This window comes from Sciurus carolinensis, chromosome 3 (genome assembly GCF_902686445.1).
Source record: "Sciurus carolinensis chromosome 3, mSciCar1.2, whole genome shotgun sequence".
In the NCBI taxonomy this organism is placed as follows: Eukaryota; Metazoa; Chordata; class Mammalia; order Rodentia; family Sciuridae; genus Sciurus; species Sciurus carolinensis.
In genome coordinates, this window is record NC_062215.1 from 64,090,951 (window position 1) to 64,115,111 (window position 24,161).

Genomic DNA, 24,161 nt, shown 5'->3' on the forward strand with positions numbered 1-24,161 from the left:
TTAAGCTGCCAAGATTCTGAATTTATTCATAACTTCTTATAGAAATAGAAGGCAGTATACATTTTGAGACTTCCGTTTTCTTTAGCACTGATTTGTCACAAATTGGGGGGAAAGTCAATGCTAAAGTATACAATATTAGAAAATAATGGAGAGAACATGCATAAACTAGTCACTATAGAGGCATACCATTTGGGTCAAATGCATTTATTCTTTGAGATAGTAAATAATTGTCTTTGGTAAGTGACTAGCAAGGGCCCAAAAAGGAAATAGGGTTTTATTGAGGCTTACCGTTAAAATTTTTCGGCTTACTTACGTGTGGTTTGGGTAAAGCATGGTAGTTAATTCAGTACAATTTTTTGTTTTTTTTTTTTTTTAAATGACATTTATTATGGATTTCAGCATCTAACATTTGGAAGCAATGTCTGAGCAGAACATAAAACTCATCCTAGAGTGCTTAGCAGACCTCGTGCTTGAGGAATTCTTTAACTTGGAGCTTTTAATCCACTACTGTTGGATACGGCGAATCGATTGGATTTGGGATGTCTGGGCATGAGAACCCCACTCTCTCCAGTGTTTATAGTCTCCTCCATGATGGTCACATTCCAAGATATACTGATAACCACGATATCCAGGATACTGGTAGCAAACCCAGCTACAAAATTCCAAAGCATGACATTATTAAAACTAGTTAGGAACCTGACAAACACCCCAAAATCTGAGCCTCTTCTCGACAGAATGGTACAGGATTCTTTTTTTTTTTTTTTTTTTTTTTTTGGTACAGGATTCTTGTAGGCTTAGAAAACAAGAACCATTCTTAATGTATCAGACATTTAAAATTTAACCTTGATCATGAAAAAATGACTTAAGAGTAGTCAACATACATTTCCATAGAGGAGTGCCCAGGGGAGAAAAATCTAACCTTAAGTTGTAGTTGGTACAAAGAACTTAGAATTCAAAATCATAACAGGAACATGACCCCCGTGCCAGTATGATACCAATGCGTGAAATCTGATATTACTATTGATATGATATTAGCAAGGCTTTCATCTGCAGGAATTAACTTTGTCCTCCAGCCCTGTTTTTGCACTTACGCCCCACACTGTATCTTCATGGAACCAACTTCGTTGTTGAACCAACCCATGGCTTGCAAGGAGGGGTAGTCGTCACAGATTTCCCACTGGCGTCCAATAAAGTTCTCTTTCTCAAAGATGGTAATTTTAGACTCCTTATGATTCTGTTACCCAGAAATTAAAAACTTAGTGCCTAGTGTTAATGGCTGTCATCTTGACTCTTTGCCATATTTTTTTTCAAATTGAAACACTGGTTTACAAAGAAGTACATAAACTGACCCAAAAGAGGTTTATCATCCATAATCCTGTTAAATCCAATTTAAATACAACATTTGCAATGTACAAATAATACTTTGGGACAATGAAAGACGAATGGAAAGGATACAACACACAGCAAAGGAAAAAACAAAACCCAGCCAACCAAGGAATTAATATGCCTAATGTGGAAAAAGATTTCACAAATTCATACAGGAAGTCCCAATATGTGTGTGCATGTGTGTGTGTGTGTGTGTGTGTGAAATAACATGTAGGGGCTAGAGTAGGATGAGTACAACACAACATTTAAAAGGCAGAGACAAACTTGCGTGAATTTTAAAATGGTCAAAGTAACCCAGCTAGCTGGGCATGGTGACACATGCCTGTAATCCCAGTGGCTTGAAAGGTTGACGCAAAAGGATTGCAAGTTCAAAGCCAGCCTCAGCAATTTAGTGAGACTCTGACCCTGTCTCAAAATGTAAAAAAAAAAGGCAGGGGATGTGGCTCAGTGGTTAAGCGCCCTGGGTTCAATCCTTGGTACCAAAAAATAACCCTGGTGGTTGTGGTCTGGGAATAGTTAACTAGAAAGGTGTGCCAGGGAATTTTACAGGGTGATGATCGTATGTATATGGCGAGAGTGTCAGCTACATGGGGGTATACGTTTTTTCCAAAATTCATGAGAATGTACACTTAGAACCTGGGTATTTAATATATGATAGTTATACCTTAAAGAAGAAAAGTGAACTCAAAAAAAATTACTTCCAGATAAATATTTTTTAGATTTAGAGCCACTTATGTTACCTTCTCCACTAGTGGAACTTTAGTCTGACTTTGAACTAAGGAGGCGATTAATAATTAAAATCAGAAAATCTCATGAATATTTAGAAAATTTCTAGCAAGGCCTCACTTGCTAGAAATACAGGGATCCTTTTCAACACATGTCCAAAAGTTCTGTTTCAGCTTGAAATCATTCAAAGACAGATGCACTATTGATTAATGGTTAGTGTTAGAAACAAGATTATTGTGAATCAATGCAGATAAGAGTTACTGGAAGACGTATGCATTTGTTTCCACTTTTTAAGGGTTTAAGCGTTTCCCTATTTCGGCAGTGAAATATTTAAATTGAAATGTAACTGGCTAAGAATTTACTTTGTACTACAAGATAGGTGCTTTCACTGCACTGGTCTTGTAGGCATTTTGGTCTTGAGTATGTACTGCCACCCTTACATACATACTGTGCTACATCTCCAGCCCTTATTCTTTCTTATTTTGAGATAGGGTCTCACTAAATTGCCCAGGCTAGCCTCAATCTTGAGATCCCCCTGACAGTCTCTGGAGTTGCTGGTATTTCAGGCAAGTGCCACTGCATTCAGCTTATCACCTTCACTTTTTTTTTTTTTTTTTTTTGCGGTGCTGGGGATTTGAACCCAGGGCCTTGTGCTTGGGAGGCAAGCACTCTACCAACTGAGCTATATCCCCAGCCCTCACCCTTGCTTTTTAACTTAAGAAAAATACCACCCATTGAAGAAAAATGACTGACAAATGGAGTGATGCTATTCTTTTCTCTTTTTGACTTTTATCCTTCCTACCGCATTCAGTATAACAAAAGAAGTAACTATCAGTCTGTTGGTGCCCTCTCCCCATCCCCATGCACAGAAGTAGAAATTTCAGAGACTCACAGCTGAACAGATGGGGCGGAAGGACATGAGACGCTCAATGTGGTAGGCATTGCTCCCACTCCAGGCATCCCAGCGAGGGTATTCTCCTCTCTCCAGGATAAACTGTTGTCCACAGAAGCTGGTATGCTCATAACCAATCCAGCTGCCAAAGACAGGTAATGGTGTTCGTTCATGGTATTCAAAGTCTATGTGGCCTCAGGGAGAAGGCATCTTTCATTTAAATAAGTTTATAATGAAGTAAAATATCAAAGCAATCCCAATAGAACCATATAAAATAATAAATTTATCATAAGAGGTGGGAAATGAGCTGGGAGCTACACTAAGCAGGTTTGTAAATGTATTTGGAGATTATCTATTGAAAGGATTTATTTCACTGGCCTCTGTAATGTGTATTAGCAAAGCGATCTTTCCTTTCCCCTGCAAGTCGCCTATTCTCTATCTTGAGCTCCAAGTTCATGATCTAGTGACTGACTATTGCTTTGGCTCCAGTCAAACCTGAAGGCATCAAGGAGGCAAAGGGATGAATAGACAACTGATGAACGACTCAACTTGTTTTCTTTGTCACCTTGTGGGTTCTTTCTCCTGCTACCCCATACTTATACCCTCATAACCTGAAAACACTCTAGCTCAGTTTTTCACAATTGGGTCTTGATTACTGATGACATCTTAAGGTGTTGTCCATTTTAGTTTTGCTGTTTTGGTGGCAGTTTGTGGAATGCTAGCTACATGCAAAGTTAGTTCTGCCTTGAACTTGTGATCTCCTTGTCAAAGGAGTTTTTTCCTTGTGTATTTTCAGATTGATGATAAAGACCTGAATCAGTCTGCCAAGAGTCAGAAGACAAAAGCAAGAGAATCTTCCTCACCAAGATTGACCATCAACAAGAGACTTGTGGAAGGCTAGAAGCTGATAGGTCTCTGGAGTCGGGATGAATTCCTTTTCATATGGAGAAATTATGTAATAGTCTTTTCTAGGACATGCATGAAGCGAGTTTGCCATTAAGAGGCTTCCATTTGACAGTTTCCTCTCTCTACCTCTTTTCTGTGGGTATGAAAAACATGAGGGTCCTGTGACTATTCTGAGGGAATCCTGCACCCTGTAGGTTCCAAAAATACAGACCTGATTACTGTTACTGCCCCCACCCCATTGTATATATTTCTTTAACTTCATTCCTCCATCCAAATCTGGTGTCAAGCCACTAAAAATCTCATGTTCAGGCTGGGGAGATAGCTCAGCTGGTAGAGTGCTTGCCTCGGAAACACAAGGTCCTGAGTTCGATCCCCAGTACCGCCAAAAAAAAACAAAAAAAACAACAAAAAAAAACAAAGCCCTCATGTTCCTTCAAGTTTTTGGCATGGAAGTCTCTCTTCAAGAAGTGATTAGTGGATTAATGTCTGGGGAACATTTTACCCCCATCCCTACCCATATCTAAAGGGACCTGAAATAAGGCCCTGTCACTCTATTGAGGTCCATACTCACGCGCCACATTCCACCTTGAGGGACCTGACATTATCAAAACTGCGCTCAGAGACATTTGGGCAGGAGCTGGTGAACTCCATCCTCTTGCCCTGGAAGTTCTCCTGGTCATAGATGGTTATCTGAAATGGGATTGAATAGGGCAAGAAAGCTAGAACCTGATACAGCAGGAAAAAGAGAGACTTAACCCTGTATTTTCCATCACCAGCAGTAGCCCCATGCCTAATGAGGTCTCTTCCAGTGTAGACAGGATAGGAAAGGGTTCAAATTAACACTACTGGTTGGTGGTATTGAATGCTCAGGATAGGACTAAGATCTGGGGGGACTGGTTTATAACAGGAGAGTCTTGCCAGGGGTGAAGTTTAGCCCAATGGACAGACCAAGGGCTTGTGTGCTCTTATTTTACAAAGCTTCCTGCATAAGTGTGGTCCAGAGGCCAGAATTCTGGGAGTTCCAGGAGCTCCTTGTAGATTACTTCTTAGCTTCTTCAGCCACACTCACTATAAAAACCTGAAGTATAAAGGGAGGGATTGTAATAAACCTCTTGGATCCCTTCATCTAGAATTTGGCTCTTGGACCTGGCCACAGGACAACTGAAGCTGTGAAATGGCTTCAGAGTTGACCAGTGATGCGGGGCAGGGTAGGAAGTGCTGGGGAAGGACAGGATTAGCACTTCAACCCATGGTTAACCCAATCAGGTTGAGAGAATACTGAAATCCTGACTTATTTAGGATCTGGTGGCAAATCTCTCTTCACTTATGGATTCTAATTATCTCTTTGGGCATAATCCCCTCTGGGCTATCCTATTTTGAAATGATTTTAGCAGCGTGGAGGAGAGTTGACCAGAAACTAAATACCATTTCTCACGCATCATGCGTTTCCAGGTCATCCTTCTTCTGTTCTAACAAGTGGCATCCTGAGAGATCTTTCAACAGTGTCCAGGTGTTGGGTGGACCCTTCTCTTATGGACTGGTGTTTTATCGATTGGTCACTGTCTCATGATCAAATATAACCCTGGTGGCTTCTCTGTGACAACAGCTCAACCCTGCTCTGTGGGATCCCTTGGTTTTCCACCTGAGGGTGGGCTTACCTTCCATGGCCCCAAGGACCCAGGCATAGGGTTGGTCTGAGCCATCTTGGTGGTTGGAAGGGTTTCTGGAAGACAGATCACACACCAGTTACATGGCTTCTGGGATGCGGAAGGGTGAGGTGAGAGAACACAGGAAAAAGGAAAGGAGTCCAGAAGTTCAATAGACAGACTTCGGTTGGGATCCTGACTCTGCCACTCACTACTTGAGCCTCAGGTTTCCCATTGGTAAAGCTTCTACATGCAGAGTTTTTATAAGAATTTAAAAAAACAATATAGTAGGTAAAGCATGAGCATTGTGATAAATGTAGCTTCTGTCCTCTTGATTGCTTCCAGGTGATAGCATTGCCTCAGTCTCACATACTCCAGTATCGACTTTTTGGCAACCATCTAGTCCAGACCCTTCATGCCACTGGGTACATAGCAGTGCCACAATTCCCTTCATCCTCCCCACATCAGCTCAAGTGTAGCCTGGGCTCTGATCCTTCATGGTTTCAGCCTTAACTTGCTTCTCATAGCACTTAAACTGACTGACTACAGTGTCTGGGCATGGTACCATTCTCACCCTGCTTCTCTATCTTCTAGAGAAGCTTGCTGCCTCAGAGACTTTTCTTGCCTTCTCCAGCCTGCAGTCACTAGCTTTCTCCCTTTTTAACACTTATCATAGTACTGATCTTGTTCCCATTGAATATTGACTGAGCATTTCAGAGGCACGGTGATTGATACAGCATCATGCCTGAACAATGTTGGAATGGGGCTGGGGATTTTAAGACTTATTGAACCTGACATGGTGGCACAGGCCTATAATCCCAGCTACTCAGGAGGCTGAGGCAGGAGAATTGCAAGTTGGAGGCCAGCCTCAGCAACTTGGCAAGACCCTGTCTCAAAATGAAAAATAGAAAGGGCTGGAGACATACCTTAGTGGTAGAGTTGCAGTACTGGGGTTGTGGGGGGAGGGGAGACTTATTGAAGGAAAATGAAAAAGAAAAGAAAGTGGTAATAATAGTTAACACTTGACAATGACTCACTGTATGTCCTGTCCTGTTCTAAATGCTTTGCATACATTAATGCATTTAATCTCCTCAATAAGCCTATAAGGTAAATAATATCATCCCCATTTTGTAGATGAGGATCATGAGAATCATACAGGTCTGGGAGACAGGAAAGGTGGTAAGATAAGTAAAGGAAAGAAGGATAGAAGGAAGGGGGAAAAGTGCAAAAGGAAGGATAGAGGAAGGGAGGGAAAAAAGATAGGCAGACAGGCAACAGGTTTCTTGACTCGGGACAGATATTTGTGACCCTTCCCTCTGGCCAGCACGGGGTCCAGGAACTAATTCGAGTAAACTCTGATATTCTTTTGTATTCTGAACCTCTGAATAAGCAATATCTCCCAGCTGCTGCCTGCTATACATTCTCCCTCTGCCCAGGAGCCTGCTCATTTCTTGCTATCCCCTGTCCCCTGTCATGGTTTCTCGGGTAGTGATTATTGCCATATAAGTAACTCCTGTTGGATGGCAAGAGAAGGAAGCCCTCACCCAGAATCCCCCACTCTTCTCCAGCTACCACAAAGGCTCTGACCTCCAGGCAAGAACACTGGGCCCTCTCCAGTATGTCTGTTCAAGGGAGGGAGAGAAGGGCAAAGGCAAGGGCAACCTCAGGGTCTTACTCACCCAGCTCCCGCTGCACAGTCTGGGTCTCCATCTGGTGCCACTTCCTCTGCAGTCTCCCTCTTTATAGCCCTGTGGCTGATGGCCGAAGGCCCTGTCAGCATTCTGCTTTCCCTCTTCTTTTGTTTCCCCTGATCCCCAGAGCTTTGGTGGCTCAGCCTACTGGGCAGGCATCCCTCAGGCCTTTGTTTAAACTAGGGTTACCAAAGTCCAGAGAGGCCCCACTGCCTGGGCAAGGCTGGTTATTGCAGGCCTTGCCTGTTGTGGTCTTAGAGCAGCTGGGAGCTGCTCCCAGATAGGTCTCTCCTGCCCTTCTCCTGGTTCTTCATGTCATCCCAATATCTTTCTAAGACTTTGGGAGGTCCTGTCAGACGCACCAAAATGCACCTGACTTCCATACAGGTATTCATTTCCTGTTGCTTAAAAAATATATATGAAAGGATTATTACAAGTCTAAATGTTGTTGAGGAAAAAAATGGCTTTACTGTGTTTTTGAAAATCTTTATTCTACTATAGCTACATATAACTAGTAAGAGCTGAATTTAGTTACAGTTGGATTAGTAGATATGTCTCACTGTAGCTCATTTATTAAATATTCATTTTAATGTTGCAGTTTGCTTTTAAAAATTTGGAGACAATAAATCCGATGGTTTTAATATATGGTTTTAGGTCAGTAGAAATCTTACAGGCCCAAGGTACTATGCCCATAGTACCCTAAAGAGGAGAATGAGCTTCCCTGGAAACTCAGGCACTTGGTGAGGGTAGAATATAGGACCTTGTCAGAGTGCCTCAGGGGAAAGATGCGTTGTCCAATGTAACAGCTACTGTGAGAAGCCACAGGGTGGAGAGGTAAGGAGGACTTTGAGCCAAGTAGATATGGGTTCAAATTCCAGCTCCCCTGGCTGGATGGCTTTAGGCAAGTCAGTTACTCTCTCAACCTCAGAAAAGGAGATTATATCTAACTGTACTCTCTTCCTGGTTGTGGACACTATAGAAAATCTCACAGCAACTTGTAGAGAGGAAGAATGTTCCTGCAGTCCCTCTGCAATCATTCCTGATTGAGACTCAAGTTTCATCAAAGCCTCTTTTTTTTTTTTTCTCAGAGTCAAAAATCAGGGGGTGAGGCCTTGTATGTATGTGACTTGGGCAGAACATTTCAGGCATATAAGTCGGATGCTAAGAACAGTGTAAACTTCAAGGGTGTTTTCTGCTGTCTTGATTAGCAGTGATGTTGGACAACTGGCTGGCAAGGGCCCGAGTTGCCTGAGAATGACAACAGACTCCAGCTGCTTGGTGGCTTTGCAAAGGGCCCAGGCACTGGCTATCTATGGCTAGTGGCTCTCCCTCTCTTTTCCTTGTCTTCCTTCTTTTTAATCCTCCTCAGAACTGGAGAAACATTTGTTCATTTGAGCATTTGTTCATTCATTTCCTAACTACCAAGATGGCTTAGGTACCACTAGAATATGCCCTTTTGGCATCCTAGACTCCTCAGTTATCACATTGATCATGTTATAGAACTTTCTTTAGGAACTAGAAATATTGAGCTCCAAAAAGGAGCACTGAGGCACTTGGGAGTTAAGATGAAACTTTTATACACACACACACACATACAAAATACATATACTATATATATGTATGTATATATTTTTCCCCCTTGTACTGGGCACTGATTCCAGATGTGTTTTACCTCTGAGCTACATTCCCAGTCTCTTTTAATTTTTATTTTGAGACAGGGTCTCACTAAGTTGCTGAGGGTCTCAATAAGTTGCTGAGGCTGACCTTGAATTTGTGATCCTCTCGCCTCAGCTTCCCAGATAGCTAGGATTACAAGCATATGCCACCATGCCTCGCTTCTAGTATATATACATTTTTAATCTTTGAATTTTGAACATCAAGAACATATTTTCTTTCTTATTTTTGGTGGGGGGTGGTACTAGGGATTGAACTCAGGGCACTTTCCCACTGATCTACATCCCCAACCTGATTTACTTTTTATTTTGAGACAGTGTCTCACTAAATTGCTGAGGCTGGCTTCAAACTTGTGATGCTCCTGCTTCAGCCTCCCAAGACACTGAGATTACAGGTATGTGTCACTGTACTTGGATAAGAATATTCTCTCTTTATTTCTCTCTCTCTCTCTCTCTCTCTCTCTCTCTCTCTCTCTTTCATACTGGGATTGAACCCAGGGGTGCTTAACCATTGAGCCACATCCCGAGTCCTTTTTATATTTTGCTTAGAGACAGGGACTCACTAAGTTGCTGAGACTAATTTGGAACTCATGATCCTCCTGTTTCAGCCTCCTGAGCTGCTGGGATTATGGGCATGTGCCACCATGCCTGGTGAGAATGTGTAAATTTTATTTAAGTTATTTTTTATAATGAAAAAAACTATTTGTCTACTTCTTCCATTAGACCCCAGGTTCTATGAAGGAAGGGGCCTCATCTGTCTTGTTCATTATCTTATCATCAGCTCTGAGCAAAACTCCTGGCTTGATATGTATATGCTGAATGAACGAATGAATGAATGAGTGGGTTTTGTGATTGGGGCACAGAGGTAATTCGAGTATGTTCCTTATTGCTAGGAGCACCTGCTGAGTGTGGCCCACTCACCCCTGCCACAACTGGCCTGCTTGTGCTGTGTTTGTGTCATATACTCTCAGGGTCTTATCTGGGAGCTTCACACTCTATTGCATTATTGATTCAATGAAAACTGATTTTGCTGATTTTTAGTTTTTTTCAGAAAAGTAGGGCTTTTATGATTGATTGAAAAGTCCAAACACATGCACAAAACTATTGTGTGTGGGGGGGTCAATGATAGGGCAAACAATCTATGAAAACCCATCAAACATTCCTGGAGTCATAAGTTCTCCTGCTACTTTCCTAAAGCAGAAGCTTGGGGGTCGTTGCATTTCCTGCACTAACCACCAAACCTCCCAAATGCAGTGCTGGGGATTGAACCCAGGGGCTTGCACATGCTAGGAAAGTGCTCTATGATTGAACTACATCCCCAGCCCCTCAATGCTTTTTAACCAAGTCCTAGAGGAATTCCTCTCTGACATAGTCACCATTGTTATCACCTGCCCCATGTTGGTCATGGCCTTGGAGCTCCAGCCACTGACCCCATCTCCTTCTAGAAAATTTAGGGCTAAAAGTCACTGAAGGATCAGGAATTAAGGAAGCCATCAGTCTGTGATCCCTTTTCCCATGCTGGACTTGGATCTCTCCCGTTCATCCTTAATAACAATACTTACAGCTCACTGGGCATTGACTATGAACCAGACAGTGACTTCCTGATCCTCACAACAACCTATGGAGTAAGTAGTTGTAATACCCATTTAACAGATGAGCAGACTGAGGATATGAGAGGCTAAGTTCCAGGTCAGGTAACCTAGCAAGGATTTCAGTGCATGTCTGACTCCAAAGCGCGTATTCTTTCCTCTCTGGCATGAAGTAGGATGATGATTCCTACTTTACCCACTGCTGTCAGATGAAAGAAGATAAGGGTGTTTAGGACAATCATGGGTACTCAAAACTCAACAAACAGTAGCTGCTTTATTGGTTGTACCAAATCAGATACCATCTTGTGCTAAGTTCTCATAGAGGCAAGTAGGAGCAAGGCTGCAAAGATTTTAGAAAAATTTATCAAATAAAAAATTCTTTCTCCCTCCTTTCCTTTCCTTCTTGCCTCCCTTTTGTACTAGGGATTGAACCCCAAGGCCTTGTGCATGCTAGACACATGCTCCACCACTGAGCCACATTCCCTGCCACCATCAATCCAGTTTTCTGAAATTCTACTGGGGACATAGACTGTGAACCATGTTCTCAGTCCACATGTTCATTGCCCAAGCAGGTGGGGCAACTGTCTGTTCACTGGAATGAGCTGTTAGGTTTAGGGGTGATGACTGACATTAAGGGAAATGTGACAAACCTCCGAGTATAACCTGGACAGTTTGAACGATAGGCTTCTTGACACTAAGACCACATGCCAAGAATGGTTGGTGCCACTCAATAGAATTTTATGGATGACTTGGCCTCCCTGGTATTGCCTCTGGGTAGGGGACAGGAGAGGGGGAGTGAGGTCATGGGGCCAGGGAAGCCCTTGGACTCAGCACTTTATGATGACAGCACAATGGAGCTGGCCAGGCGGCTGAGCAGCACTTTTGTTGTTTGGGAATAAGCAGGATGGGTACAAAGCAAAGGGCCCAGTCAGCGTTCAGCCAGCACCCACCTCCCCCACAAGTGCCTCTGGGGGATCTTTTTAGCCCTGTCTTTTTTTCTACCTCTTTAACCAGGCAGGAGAGCTGGGGCCTGGCTGGGCCTGAAAAGGCAGTAGGGCAAGCACTGGGGGAGAACTTGGGAGGCATCTTGAGCTAACAGTTCTTTCTAGTTCTTCCTGAGGTCATCCAGTTCTCTGCTTCCAAAACTCAGGGCCCAGACTCTTGCTCCCTCTGTATGTAACCAGCTGGAGAACATTTCACTTCAACTCAGTCTCACTGAATTTCCCAATTCTGCAGCTTAGAAACCCTTGAAACTGTTAGAAAAAAAATAGGTAGAGGATGGAACTTGTCCTGGTGGATGATGCTCAGCCTAGTCTCTCCACCCCAGCCAGGCAGAGCAACTCAGTCTCATTTTGGGTCACCGGATTGAGCAAATACTGGACACCCTGTTAAATTTGAATTTCAGATAAACAATGAATTTTTAAAGAATAATTAAGTCTCAAACATTTTTTACACTTTTTAGTATAAAACAGACTTTTGACTCTTTGTTATTTGAAATTCAAATGTTATTGGGCATCTTGCATTTTATCTGACACTTTAGTCTCCTTCTGCTTTGATCTGGAGCCTCCTGTGATGCCCCTGTGCCAATCAGTGTCTCATTTGTCCTTTGTAGAAGCGTAAGAAGTCACCACCTAGCCAGGTGTAGTAGCACACACCTGTAATCACAGTGACTTGGTAGCCTGAGGCAGGGGGATTGCAAGTTCAAGACTTAGTGAGATCCTGTCTCAAAATAAAATAAGAAGGGAGGGCTGGGGATATAGTTCAGCTGGTAGAGTGCTTGCCTCACATGCACAAGGCCCTGGCTTCAATTCCCAGCACCTTAATTAATTAATTAATTAAAAGGGCTGGGAATGTAGTTCAGTGATAGAGCACCCCTGGGTTCAATCCCCAGTATTACAAACAAACAATGACAAAAAGTTCACCACCTTTGAGAAATCTTTTCCCTGACTTACCCATGCCTACCAGCCACCTCACAACACCCTGTAACCAAAAGGAGAAGGAAAGAGAACTAATACATTTTTAAGAGTTTTCCCAAATGCTCTTTTACTTAAATCTCCCAAATAACCCTACAAGCTTTGCTTATCTAAACATCTTTTACAGCTGTAAAGATGGACTCAGAGAGCTTATGTTATTTACCTGAGGTCACACAGCTAGGAAGTGGCAGAGTCCAATTTCAAACTTGATTATCTTTGTTTCCAAACTCTCTGTTCTTTATCATGTTGCTCATGAGACAACTTCTTACCTTTGACTTGTGTGAACAAGTATTACTCTTAGGGAGTAGTCATAAAAACAACTTTGTCTCTATTTATTTTTAGTGCGACTAGTTTCTCTCCCTTGCTTTGGATGTAAACTTGGGTAGTCTCATGACTTTTCTGGCCACTTGTCAGTAATAAAAAATTAGATGGTTATTTTAAACACAAAGGATAATCTCAATTTAATTAATTAATCAATTAATTAATTTTTGTGGTGCTGGGAATCGAACCCAGGGCCTCAGGCAAACTAGGCAAGAATTCTACCACTGAGCTCTACCCCAAGCCCACATTTTTTGTTTTTTAAGAGATAGGATCTCTAGGGCTAGGAATGTAGCTCAGTGGTAAAACACTTGCTTAGAATGCAAAAGGTCCTAATTTAATCTCCTGAACCGCCCCCCCAAATATATATATCTCATATATATAATATATGATACATATTATATATATGATTTTTTATATCCCTCCTGAGTTGCTGGGATCACAGGCATGCACTGCTACACCTGGCTCTCTTATCTAGTATTTTTAAAAGTAATTTCTTCCAGGCATGGTGGTGGTACATGCCTGTGATCCCAGCTACTTGGGAGGCGAGGCACTGGGTTCAATCCCCAATACAACACACGTGCGCGCGCGCGCACACACACACACACACACACACACACACACACACACACACAAAATCCCTATATTTTATTACAAAATTATATGTAACTTAATATTCTTATATAATAAGTTTTTTAGTGAAGGATACAATATTTTTTAAAAACCCAGAAGCCTGGTCCCCAGAAGTTACTATTTTCAACTCTTTCAGCTTTTCTTCTGGTATTTATCAATTTTAGATATTTGTATTGATTTCCTGTCTTGGAGGATAGGATTTTATCTCTCTTACAGCCTACTTCCCCTCCCCTCCATTATAAAAGCACATCAAAAATTTTGCTTAAATCCATATTCAGTGATTGCATTTCTATGACTTTGTTAATATTGCTCATGCTAAACCAAGTAATGTTTGGTAACATTTCCTTTCTTGAACCATGTTTTGTTTTTCTGGGAGTTTAAAATTGTCTGTACCCCATAAATATGTACAGTTCCTGTGTGTCAATTAAAAGTAAAAAGATTTTTTAAAATTACCTAGTTTTTCATAGGCTCTTTTAAAGCATCTTCATTAAATACCTCTTATGCAATGTTCTACATGCTCTAACCTATTAGATTTTCTATCAGCTCCATTTACCCCCAGGAGACCTCCTTTTTGGATGCCTCCGCATTTTTCCAGCCTGCAGAAGTTTCCCCCTATGCTGCTGCATAGCTGCTGCCCAGAGACATCTCTTGATTGACACCCTGGGAATTCCCTTGCTTCTCTCCTGTGAATCCTGTGTCTTTTTCTTTCATGATATACCTTCTTGTTTTGGTAATGTATACTCTCTAATAGTGTTCTGAAACATGAAGAAAATGGTTTTGAAGTGAAAATGTCTAAAAGTCTATTTTTGTACAGTCACATTTGATTAAAGGTTTGGCTAGATGTGGAGTACTTAGAACTCTAAACTGCTTCCCCTTTGTCTTTTATGTGCAATGTTGCTATTGGAAAGCATGATGATGTTTTGTTTTGATTTTGGTACTGGGGATTAAATCCAGGGATGCTTTACCACAGTCTTTTGTTATATTTTATTTTGAAACAGGGTCTTGCTAAATAGCCAAGACTGGCCTCAAACTTGTGATCCACCTGCTCAGATTCCCTAGTTGCTGGAATTACAAGCATGTGCCATTGCTTTGTTTTTTTTTAAGAATCTAATATTTTATTATTTATTTATGTATTTATTATTATTTTTAAATTTAAAAAAATATTTATTTTTTAGTTGTAGATGGACACAATACCTTTATTTTATTTTTATGTGGTGTTGAGGATCGAACCTGGTGCCTCACCTGTGCTAGGCAAGTGCTCTACCACTGAGCTACAACCCCAACCCACTATGATGACATTTTGGTCCCTTGTTCTTTGTATGATTTATTTTTTTATTTTCTACAAGGTTCTGAGGCTATGCCTTAGTGAAAATTTTCTGCCTTTATTTTTCTGGGCATTGGGTAGACTCTTTGAACTTTCAGGAAATGTATATCCTTCAATTATTGGCAAAGTTCCTGTATTCTTTTTCTGCAGCTTGCATTGGTTGAATGTTGGACTCCTGAGTTGGTGCTCTAATTTTCTTGTATTTCTCTTCTATTTTATGTCTTTGTCTTTTTTTTATTTTCCTTACTCCTAAGAAATTTCCTTGGTTTTAGCTTTTAATCCTATTAATTTTCCACTGTTACTAAAACAAAATGCCACAAACTTAGTGGTTTAAAATGACACAAATTAGTTAATTATCTTCCAGTTCTGGAGGCAGAACCACCTTCCTGCCATGACGTACATCTGTCATCCCAGCAACTTGGGAGGCTGAGGCAGGAGGATCACTAGTTCAAGGCTAGCCTCAGCAACTTAGTGAGGCCCTAAGTAACTCAGCAAGATCCTTTCTCAAAATAAAATATAAAAAAAGGACTGGAGATGTGGCTCAGTGGTTAAGTGTCCCTGGGTTCAATTTCTGGTACCAAAACAAAAACAAAAAGAAAAATGAAAACTGACTTCTCTGCCTTCCTTCTGGAAGTTTCAGGGGAGAGTCTGTTTCTTTGCATTTTCCAGTTTCTAGAGTCAACCTGTATGTCTTGGCTCATGATCTTTCCTCCATCTTTAAAATCAGCAGCCTAATATTTTCAAATTTCAAGCTCTCGGTCTCTGTCTGACTCTGACCCTTCTACTCACCTCCCTCATAAGGACTCATGTGAGTACCCAGATAATGTAGCACCATTCTCCCATCTCAAGTTTATTCATCTCATCTGCAAAGTTGCTTCATTGCCCAGTTAGTCCTGGGCTCAAGTGATTCTCCTGCCTCAGTCTTCCATGTAGTGGGACTAAAGGCATGCACCCCTACGTTGGACTCCACTTTTCTTGTGTGTGACAGCTCTATGATATTTGGATAATTGAACATTTATTTCCTTCTTTATAAACACTCTGCTGCTGCTTCCTCTTGGCTTTTTTTCCTTCTACCCTCCTAAGGGTCCCCTCATTTACTCTCAAGAGTTCAGTAGCCACTTTGCACTGATGACTCCCAAATCATCCAAATTCAGGCATCTCTTCATATTAGTTTCCTAGGGTTTTTATAGCATATTGCTACAAAGTTCATAAAGCAACAGAAATCTATTCTCCTACAGTGCTGGAGATTGAACTCAGGGCCTCCTTCATGTCTGGTTAGCACTCTAACACTAAGCTACATCCCCAGCTGTCTCATGCAATTGTGTAGGCCAGAAGTCTTAAACAAGTATTGGTTCCTCCTGGAGTCTCTGAGGCAGTGACTATCTCAGGTTTCTCTCCTGGCTTCTGGTGATTGCCAGCAATACTTAGCATTCCTTGGCTTGCAGATGCACTATTCCAAACTGCCTCTGCCTCTCATAGCATTCTTCTGTGTCACTGTCTTCACCTGGGTGGTAAGGATTGAACCCAGGGCCTCGTGCACACTAGATAAACATGCTACCGCTGATCTCTAGCTACTGCCCACATGGTCTTCTCATAAGGACACTGGTCATTGTATTTAATACCTACCATAATCCATATGGTCTCTTTTTTTGTGTGTGGTGGGTACCAGGTATTGAACTCAGAAGCATTCAACCACTGAGCCACATCCCCAGCCCTATTTTGTATTTTATTTAAAGAAAGGATCTCACTGAGCTGCTTAGCACCTTACTTTTGCTGACATTGACTTTGAACTTGTGATCCTCCTGCCTCATCCTCCCAAATTGCTAGGATTTCAGGCGTGAACAAGTATGGCCTTATTTTAATTTACCATATTTTATCTGCAAAATTCCTATTTTCAACTAAGGTCTGACTGAGGTTCTAGGTGGGCATATTTTAGGCAGACAGTATTAAACCTAGTATACTCTTCAACTTCGGATCTGAGTAGCCAATTACCTCTGAAATGTCCCCAACTAGATAATTTTCTTTTTTCTTTTTTATTGTTTGTTCTATTTGGTTATACATGACAGTAGAATGCATTTGGATTCATTGTACACAAATGGAGTACAACTTTTCATTTCTCTGGTTGTACATGATGTGGAGGCACACCAATCGTGTAATCACACATGTACATAGGGTAATGATGTTTCTCTCATTTCACCATCTTTCCTTCCCTCCACCCTTGTCCCTCCCCTCATTTCCCTCTACACAATCCAATGTTCCTTCATTCTTCCCTTACCCCCTCCCCCGACCCCACCATTATATATCAGCATCCACTTATCAGGGAAAACATTTGGTGTTTGGCTTTTTGGGATTGGCTTATTTCACTTAGCATGATATTCTCCAACTCCATCCATTTACCTGCAAATGCCATAATTTTATTCTTTATGGTTGAGTAATATTCCATTGTGTATATATACCACAGTTTCTTTATCCATTCATCTATAGAAGGCCATCTAAGTTAGTTCCACAATCTAGCTATTGTGAATGAGCTGCTATAAACATTGATGTAGCTGTGTCACTGTAGTATGCTAATTTTAAGTCCTTTGGGTATAAATGGAGGAGTGGGATAGCTGGGTCAAATGGTGGATTCATTCCAAGTTTTCTGAGGAATCTCCACACTGCTTTCCAGAGTTACTGCACCAATTTGCAATCCCAACAGCAATGTATGAGTGTGTCTTTTTCCCATATCCTTGCAGACACCCCAATTAGATGATTTTCAACAGAGTCCTCAAACCTAAAGTAGCCGAACAATTCAGATGATCTCTACTGTTGTCCCTAACCCAACCTGAACTTCCTTTGACATTTCCCATCTCAGAGATAGTCCCCTTCAAGCCAGAAATTTGGGAATCAATCTTGACATCTCTCTCTCATCACCATTTCCAACCTTTGACTGAATCACTCTGATTTTACTTCCCTAATAGTTCTATATGGGCCCACTTCTCAGCTCTATTATATCAATTATTATAAGTTTGGCTGTAAGTAATAGAAGACCAAATGCAACTAGGCTTAGACAATAAGAAAACTACATGTTCACTTAACAGAAAAGAATGCAATAAAGTTATCTTCAGTTGATCCAGTGATGTTTCAATGACCTGGGTTTTTCCATTCCTGTTCTACTAACTTCAGTGATGACTTCATCCTAAGGCTGGTTGCTTTCATCATTATTGGATGTTTTCCAGTAGCAGTTGGGGCTGTGTGCTTCATTGTTCACATCCATGGGGAGGGGAGAACTGTAGAGAGACAGGGGGAGAGGAAGGACTTTCTCAGTATCTCGGCTCATGCCTTACTGGTCCAAGTTAACAAAAGTTAGCATTTTGCCATATTTGTTTCAGATCTTTTCTTTTCTTTTTCTTTCTTTCTTCTTCTTTTTTTTTTTTTTAAGAAAACTTACATTTAAAATTGAAGATTTCTTTGTACTTCAGCCCAGTCTTATTCCCCTTCTTCCCTCCTCAGAGGGAACTACTATGTTTAAGTTGGTATGTATTCTTTCTATCTATATAATTTTTTTATTTATTCTTTTTTTTTTTCAGTGCTGGGAATGGAACCCAGGGCTTTGTGCATGCTTGGCAAACACTCTTAACACTGAGCTTCACCCCCAGTCCTGAATATTTTTACTCCATACTTATAAAAATATACTGTTTTTTTCCATTAAAAAAACATACAAAATGTACATATAAGATGCATATGATGTATTTGACACATATAAATTCATATAAATTCTTCAACATCATATTTTTGAAATCTGTCCATGTTGATACATACAGGTCACATTGATTTATTTTACAATCTATATGGTATACCATAATATGAATATACTACTATTGATAATCTTATTTTGTATCTTATGTATATTGTGATTTTCTGTGCTTCTTACCCTCTATTCTTTCCTTCTTTTATTTATTTAAAAATTTTTATATATATATACAAGTAATATATATATTTGTTTTTTAGTTGTTGATGGACCTTTATTTTATTCATTTATTTATATGTGGTGCTGAGAATTAAACCCAGTGCCTCACACTTGCTCTACTACTGAGCCACAACCCCAGCCCTATTTAATTTTTTTGAGGTAGGGTCTTGCTAAGTTGTCAAGACTGGCCTCAAACTTGCAATCCTCCTGCTTCAGCCTCTTAAGTCAATGGGATTTCAGGCGTGCACCACCACACTTGGCTTAAACTTTAAATGTACTCAGTTTCTCTGTCCTTTTGAACAAGACAGAGATAGAATTTTCCATTCCTTTTCTCCTTGTTGGTATTTGGTTTTTATTTTATTTTATTTTATTTTCTTCTAGTGACCAATACTTATTTGTGTATACATGTATTAAAATGTATCCATAAATATCAATTAAAAATAAAATTTAAATTTTAAATATTTTTTTCTTTTTTTTATTGTAAACAAATGGGATACATGTTGTTTCTTAAATATTTTAAAATACTTATATTTACCATTTCTTCTTGCACTTTACCTTTCCCTTCTGGATTTGTCTTCCTTGTTGTTGAAGTAATTTTTAAATAGTTCTTTTAGCAAATCAACTTTCTTAATCTTTGTATGTTTGAAAACAACTCATTCTCACTTTCGAATAAAAATATAGGTAGGAACTAAATTCTTGGTTGATAGTCATTTCCTCAACACTTTGGTAATATTATGTCATTGGCTTCTGGAAACTTCCTTGGTGGTGAGAAATCACTATCATTCTGAATATGTTCCAATGTAGGTAGTCTAAGAGTTCCTATTTATCTTTTAAATTTTTTTTTAGATGTTGATGGACCTTTATGTTATTTGTTTATTTTTATGTGGTGCTGGGGTTCGAACCCAGTGCCTCACACGTGCTAGGCAAGTGCTCTACCACTGAGACACAACCCTCAGGAGGTCCTATTTACCTTGATGTTCTGAAGTCCTACAGGATATGTTAGACGCAGACTTGGTTTTATGTATTCTATTCAGAACTTGTGCTTCTTCAGTTGACAAAGTCATGCATTTTTTCGGATCAGGAAGCTTCTTCATCATTGTCTCCGTGGACTACCTCTCTTCCACTCTTGCCATTGTTTCCCCTCTGAACTCCTGTTTGGAGCTTCTCATTCTATACACCATGTCTTTTATTCTCTTTTTCTTATTTTCTATTTCCTTATCTCTTTGTACCACATTCTGAAAAGTTTCTTCATATTTGTTCCAATTCACTACTTCAGTCTATAGCATGATCTAGTTACCTATTTAATCTATTAAATAGACTTGTCTTCATGTTAGTAGAACAAATGTCTTTTTTTAAACCCATGTTTTCCTCCATAATAACTCATCATTACCACGTGGATTTAATTACTTCTTTTATGTACTTGACCATTTTGAACATTTATTTTAATTAGCCTTCATGAATTGAAACTTTTTTTTTCAGATTGTCCTTTTATTTTTAATTCCCAGATTATAAATTTTCTCATTGATTGTGTCTGCCATCTCTCTATCATGGCATTTGCATCTTTATTGATTTGTTTCTACACAGGGCAGGGTCTTGCTCATTCTCTAGGTTTTTGACAAATTCCTGAGGGGGGACCTGCTTTGTGTTTCTTTTTTTGGGGGGGTACCAGAGATTGAACTCAGGGGCACTCAATCACTGAGCCACAACCCCAGTCTTATTTTGTATTTTATTTAGAGACAGGGTCTCACTGAGTTGCTTAGTACCTCACTTCTGCTGAGGCTGGCTTTGAACTAGCCATCCTTCTGCCTCAGTCTCCCCAGCCACTGGGATTACAGACAGGTGTGTACCACCACGCCTGGCTTGCTTGTTTCTCTATGCAAGTCCCTTATATGTTTCGCCACTTTTGAACAGTGTATACTAATTTCATAGGTGAGTTCTCAGCAAGTCTAGTGTGTATCAGGTGCTATATCCGACATTGGCAGTGTGCAGGCCTGATGTTTCCTTCCTACAGACTTCAGGTGGATACTTAGCTTTCTTGCTGTGTTCCACAGCCCAATGGCATAGTTTTTCTAGAACCTTTTTTTTTTTTTTTTTTTTTAAATCCAGGAGACAACCCTTTTGTTCTTGGCTTTGAGCAGGAAACCTGGTTCTAGCTTGTGGGCCTGAGGCCATATCTTCCATTCCCAGAGGGGCATTAAATTCCTGATTCTGATAGCTTGTGGGACTCTGGGCTTCAACTTGTGATATGTGAGAGACCTGAGCATATTCTGTGACTGGTCATGAGGGACCCACTAAGAGGGTTTTTTTTTTTTTTAGGTAAGATCTTTTCTTCCTTTTGAAATCTAACATACTTACAAAAAGTGCACAAATCATGAGTGAAAAATTTGACAAATGTTTATGAAGTTCACACACTTAATTCAATAGCCACTCAGACCAAGAAATAGATCATTACTGGCAGCCCTTCCCCAGAACCAACTTAGGCCCCCTCCAGGCACTACTCTCCACTTAAAGGTAACTACTGTTGCAATTTCTAACAGCATAGATTCATTTTAATCATTTTGTATTTTATAAACATGGAATCATATCATAAGTACTTTTCAGTCTCTGGCTTCTCTTTCATCATCATGTTTGTGAGCTTTACCCAGGTTGTTGCACATAGTTATGGTTTGTTTATTCTCATCTTTATAGTATTCCACTCCATGAAAATATCAGTTTTTAAATCCATTTTTTTGTACCAGAGATTGAACCCAGCGGTGCTTAAGCACTGAGCTACATCCCCAGCCCATTTTATTTTTTATTTTGAGACGGGTCTCACTAAGTTGCTCAGTGCCTCGCTAAGTTACTGAGGCTGGCTTTGAACTTGTGATCCTGCCTCAGCCTTCCGAGCCACTGGGGATTACAGGCATGTACCACCACACCAGGCTTAAATCCATAAATGTCGCTAATCATGTAGGCATTTTTCCATTTGGGAGCTATTGTAAATAGCATTGTTATGACCACTCTTGTGTGTTATCAGTTAACATATATGTATATGCATTTCTTTGGAAAATACATCTAGGAATGGAATTCCTTGGTCATAAACACGCTCATTCTTAGCAGATACTGTTCAAACAATTTTTCAACATTTACTAATTTACACTCCACCCACAGTATGGAACAGTTTTTGATATCTAGGGGTCACATAGAAGATTCAGAATCAGAGCAGATCTTGTCCCTCAACTACAATGGATTGAGAATTATTACTGTTCTTTTCAAGACAAATGAATCAAGACTGATAGGAGAACCCCTGGAACATATCTTTTATACTTCATGACACATTACCACAATGTGTATCAAAAGCATTACAAGTCTTTTGAGCTTTTACCATATGCCAGGCTCTGTCCTGAGAGGCTATCTCACTCTCATCACACCCCAATGAGGTAGATACTATAATTAGTCACATGGGTCAGGTGAGGTAGCTCAGAAAGATGAAATAATTGTCCTAGGGTCCCAGAGCTTGAAGCAACAGAGCTGCAGCAGCCTAACACCAAAGCCTGCACTCTTCCATCTCATTCCAGAGCTTGAGGTCAGCCTTATTCACAAAACTCTTTTGTGGGCTTCCTAAAGACCTACAGTTCAGAACCATGTATTGTCAGATATGAATAATTGGATCAGATAAAATTGTCCAACTGCAGCTTCAAATAGGTGTCTTTATATCAGTGGATAAAAAAAGTTGAGAAGTCACTTTGAAGAATTCTGTTCCCAAAAATCTCTCCTATGTCAGGTTGTGATGTGTTATGTTGGTTCGGTGCTGTCACATAGCGACACCTTGCTAATAGTGACTGAATGGAATTCTAGACAAATTCGTTTGTCTGTAGACTTGGACACTGTTGGCTGCACTCCTGGTCTCTCATATCTGACCACCAGGGGGCATCTGTCTGTTCCCAGAATACTCAATTCCAAGGCTACTCCTGCTAGTGAGTTCCCTGCGGACCAAGGCAGGGAGGGAGGGAGGGAGGGAGGGAGGGACTCCACCAGAAAACTCTGAATTTAGAGTTAGGTTGTTCAAAGTGTGGCCCACAGCCCACCAAACCACAATCACCTAGAGTACATGGTTAAAATGAAGACTGACTTTCTCACCCCAGACCTTGAGAGTCACTTTCTAAGGGTAGAGCCTAGAAATTGTATATTAAAGCCAGCAGGTCATCCCCACTCCAGCCCCCACCCCCACCTTGTGGAACTGTATTAAAACTACATCAGTTCCATATTGATTTTTGTACATATTAACTATATGACCGCCAGCAATTCAATTAACTACAACCCAAATTATCCTACAAGGGGACAATAAAAACACACCTTCTCTTACAGTTGCTATAATAAATGAATCAATCTATGTAGATTTTAGAATGGTGCCTGGCAGTGTCTAAGCTCTTAAGATATCATTATCATTGAATAATAGTAGGAGGGAGTGTGATGGGAGGGCAAGAACATGTTGGATGGGAACTGGAAGAAGTTTGAGAAGTGATGTTTGAGTATATAGATGTGTTTACCCTGATTTGAACATTATGTAATGTACATATGTATCAAAACATCACATGCTACCTCATAAATTTTAATATATTTTTAATGTATTTATTAATATTGAAAATAAACAAATATATAAACAAAGAAAGAAAAAAAGAAATGTGAGATATATGGTTCCAGTCTAGTTGTGCTTCTCTCTGTGTGATCTTGGGCAAGTCACTTAACTTCCCTAAGCCTCAGTTTCTACACACATAAAATAGAGTGGACTCACTGGTCTGAGATTCTTCCAGTGCTGATGTTTTATGAAAGCTTCACAGGGTTCTGATGTATGAGAGGTACCTGACAATGAGCTTCCAGTCTCCAGTAGGTGTCTCAGGATGAAGTTTACCCCACCTAAAGATGGGAGTACAGCTTCCAGGATAATCCAACATGGCCACTCTGGTTTCCAAATGTGTTGGCAAATGGGGAGCTGCAGGTCAGGGAGCTGTGGGTGTGGTCGGCTGGAGGTTCTGGAGGTGGGATGTGGCTGGTCTGGTTGCAGGATCCTGGAGGCAGGCACATTCAGTCTGGCCAGGGGTCCTACAGGTCCTGGCTATTGTCTCAAAATCCACAGGGTTCTGAGGATCTTCCTGAACACACACACATATATGCGAATGCATACACACATGTGCATACACGTTTACATACATGCACACACACACACCTCCCTTCCTCCATGTTCCCTGTGTGGTTCCATCATCTTGAATCACATCCAAATGTGTTGAATGTGTTGAATCACAAAAGCTCTCTTCCTTTTGTTGTTGAGGAGGGCATCAGAAACTCAGAGCCTGGCTCAGTGCCTACCACGTGGTTCCTGTGCAATAAATATCACTTATACTGGAGAAAGTAGAAATAAAATGTGTGACATAAATGTGAGGAATGAGAACAATTTTTATTCCTGATTGGTCTTTAA

At 40.6% G+C, this 24,161-nt stretch overlaps 1 protein-coding gene across 1 annotated transcript; it reads right to left on the reverse strand.

Annotated features, from left to right (window-relative positions):
* Positions 1–7,400, reverse strand: Cryba1 (crystallin beta A1). The gene is made up of 6 exons (XM_047543631.1): positions 7,236–7,400; positions 5,569–5,633; positions 4,482–4,600; positions 3,005–3,146; positions 1,092–1,234; positions 1–652 (listed from the first exon to the last, which is right to left on the reverse strand). Exons 1-6 carry the CDS (start codon positions 7,264–7,266, stop codon positions 505–507), a joined length of 648 nt encoding a protein of 215 aa, XP_047399587.1. The 5' UTR covers positions 7,267–7,400; the 3' UTR covers positions 1–504.
* Positions 7,401–24,161: the final 16,761 nt, after the last annotated feature.

What these genes read in the sequence shown, in the direction of transcription:
- Cryba1 (XM_047543631.1), bottom strand. Translation starts at nt 7,266, where the DNA reads ATGGAGACCCAGACTGTGCAGCGGGAGCTGG. An exon ending in GACTGTGCAGCGGGAGCTGG is followed by an intron (nt 5,634 to 7,235) that starts GTGAGTAAGACC and finishes TCTGTCTTCCAG; the next exon opens with AAACCCTTCCAACCACCAAG. An exon ending in GGTCCTTGGGGCCATGGAAG is followed by an intron (nt 4,601 to 5,568) that starts GTAAGCCCACCC and finishes ATCCCATTTCAG; the next exon opens with ATAACCATCTATGACCAGGA.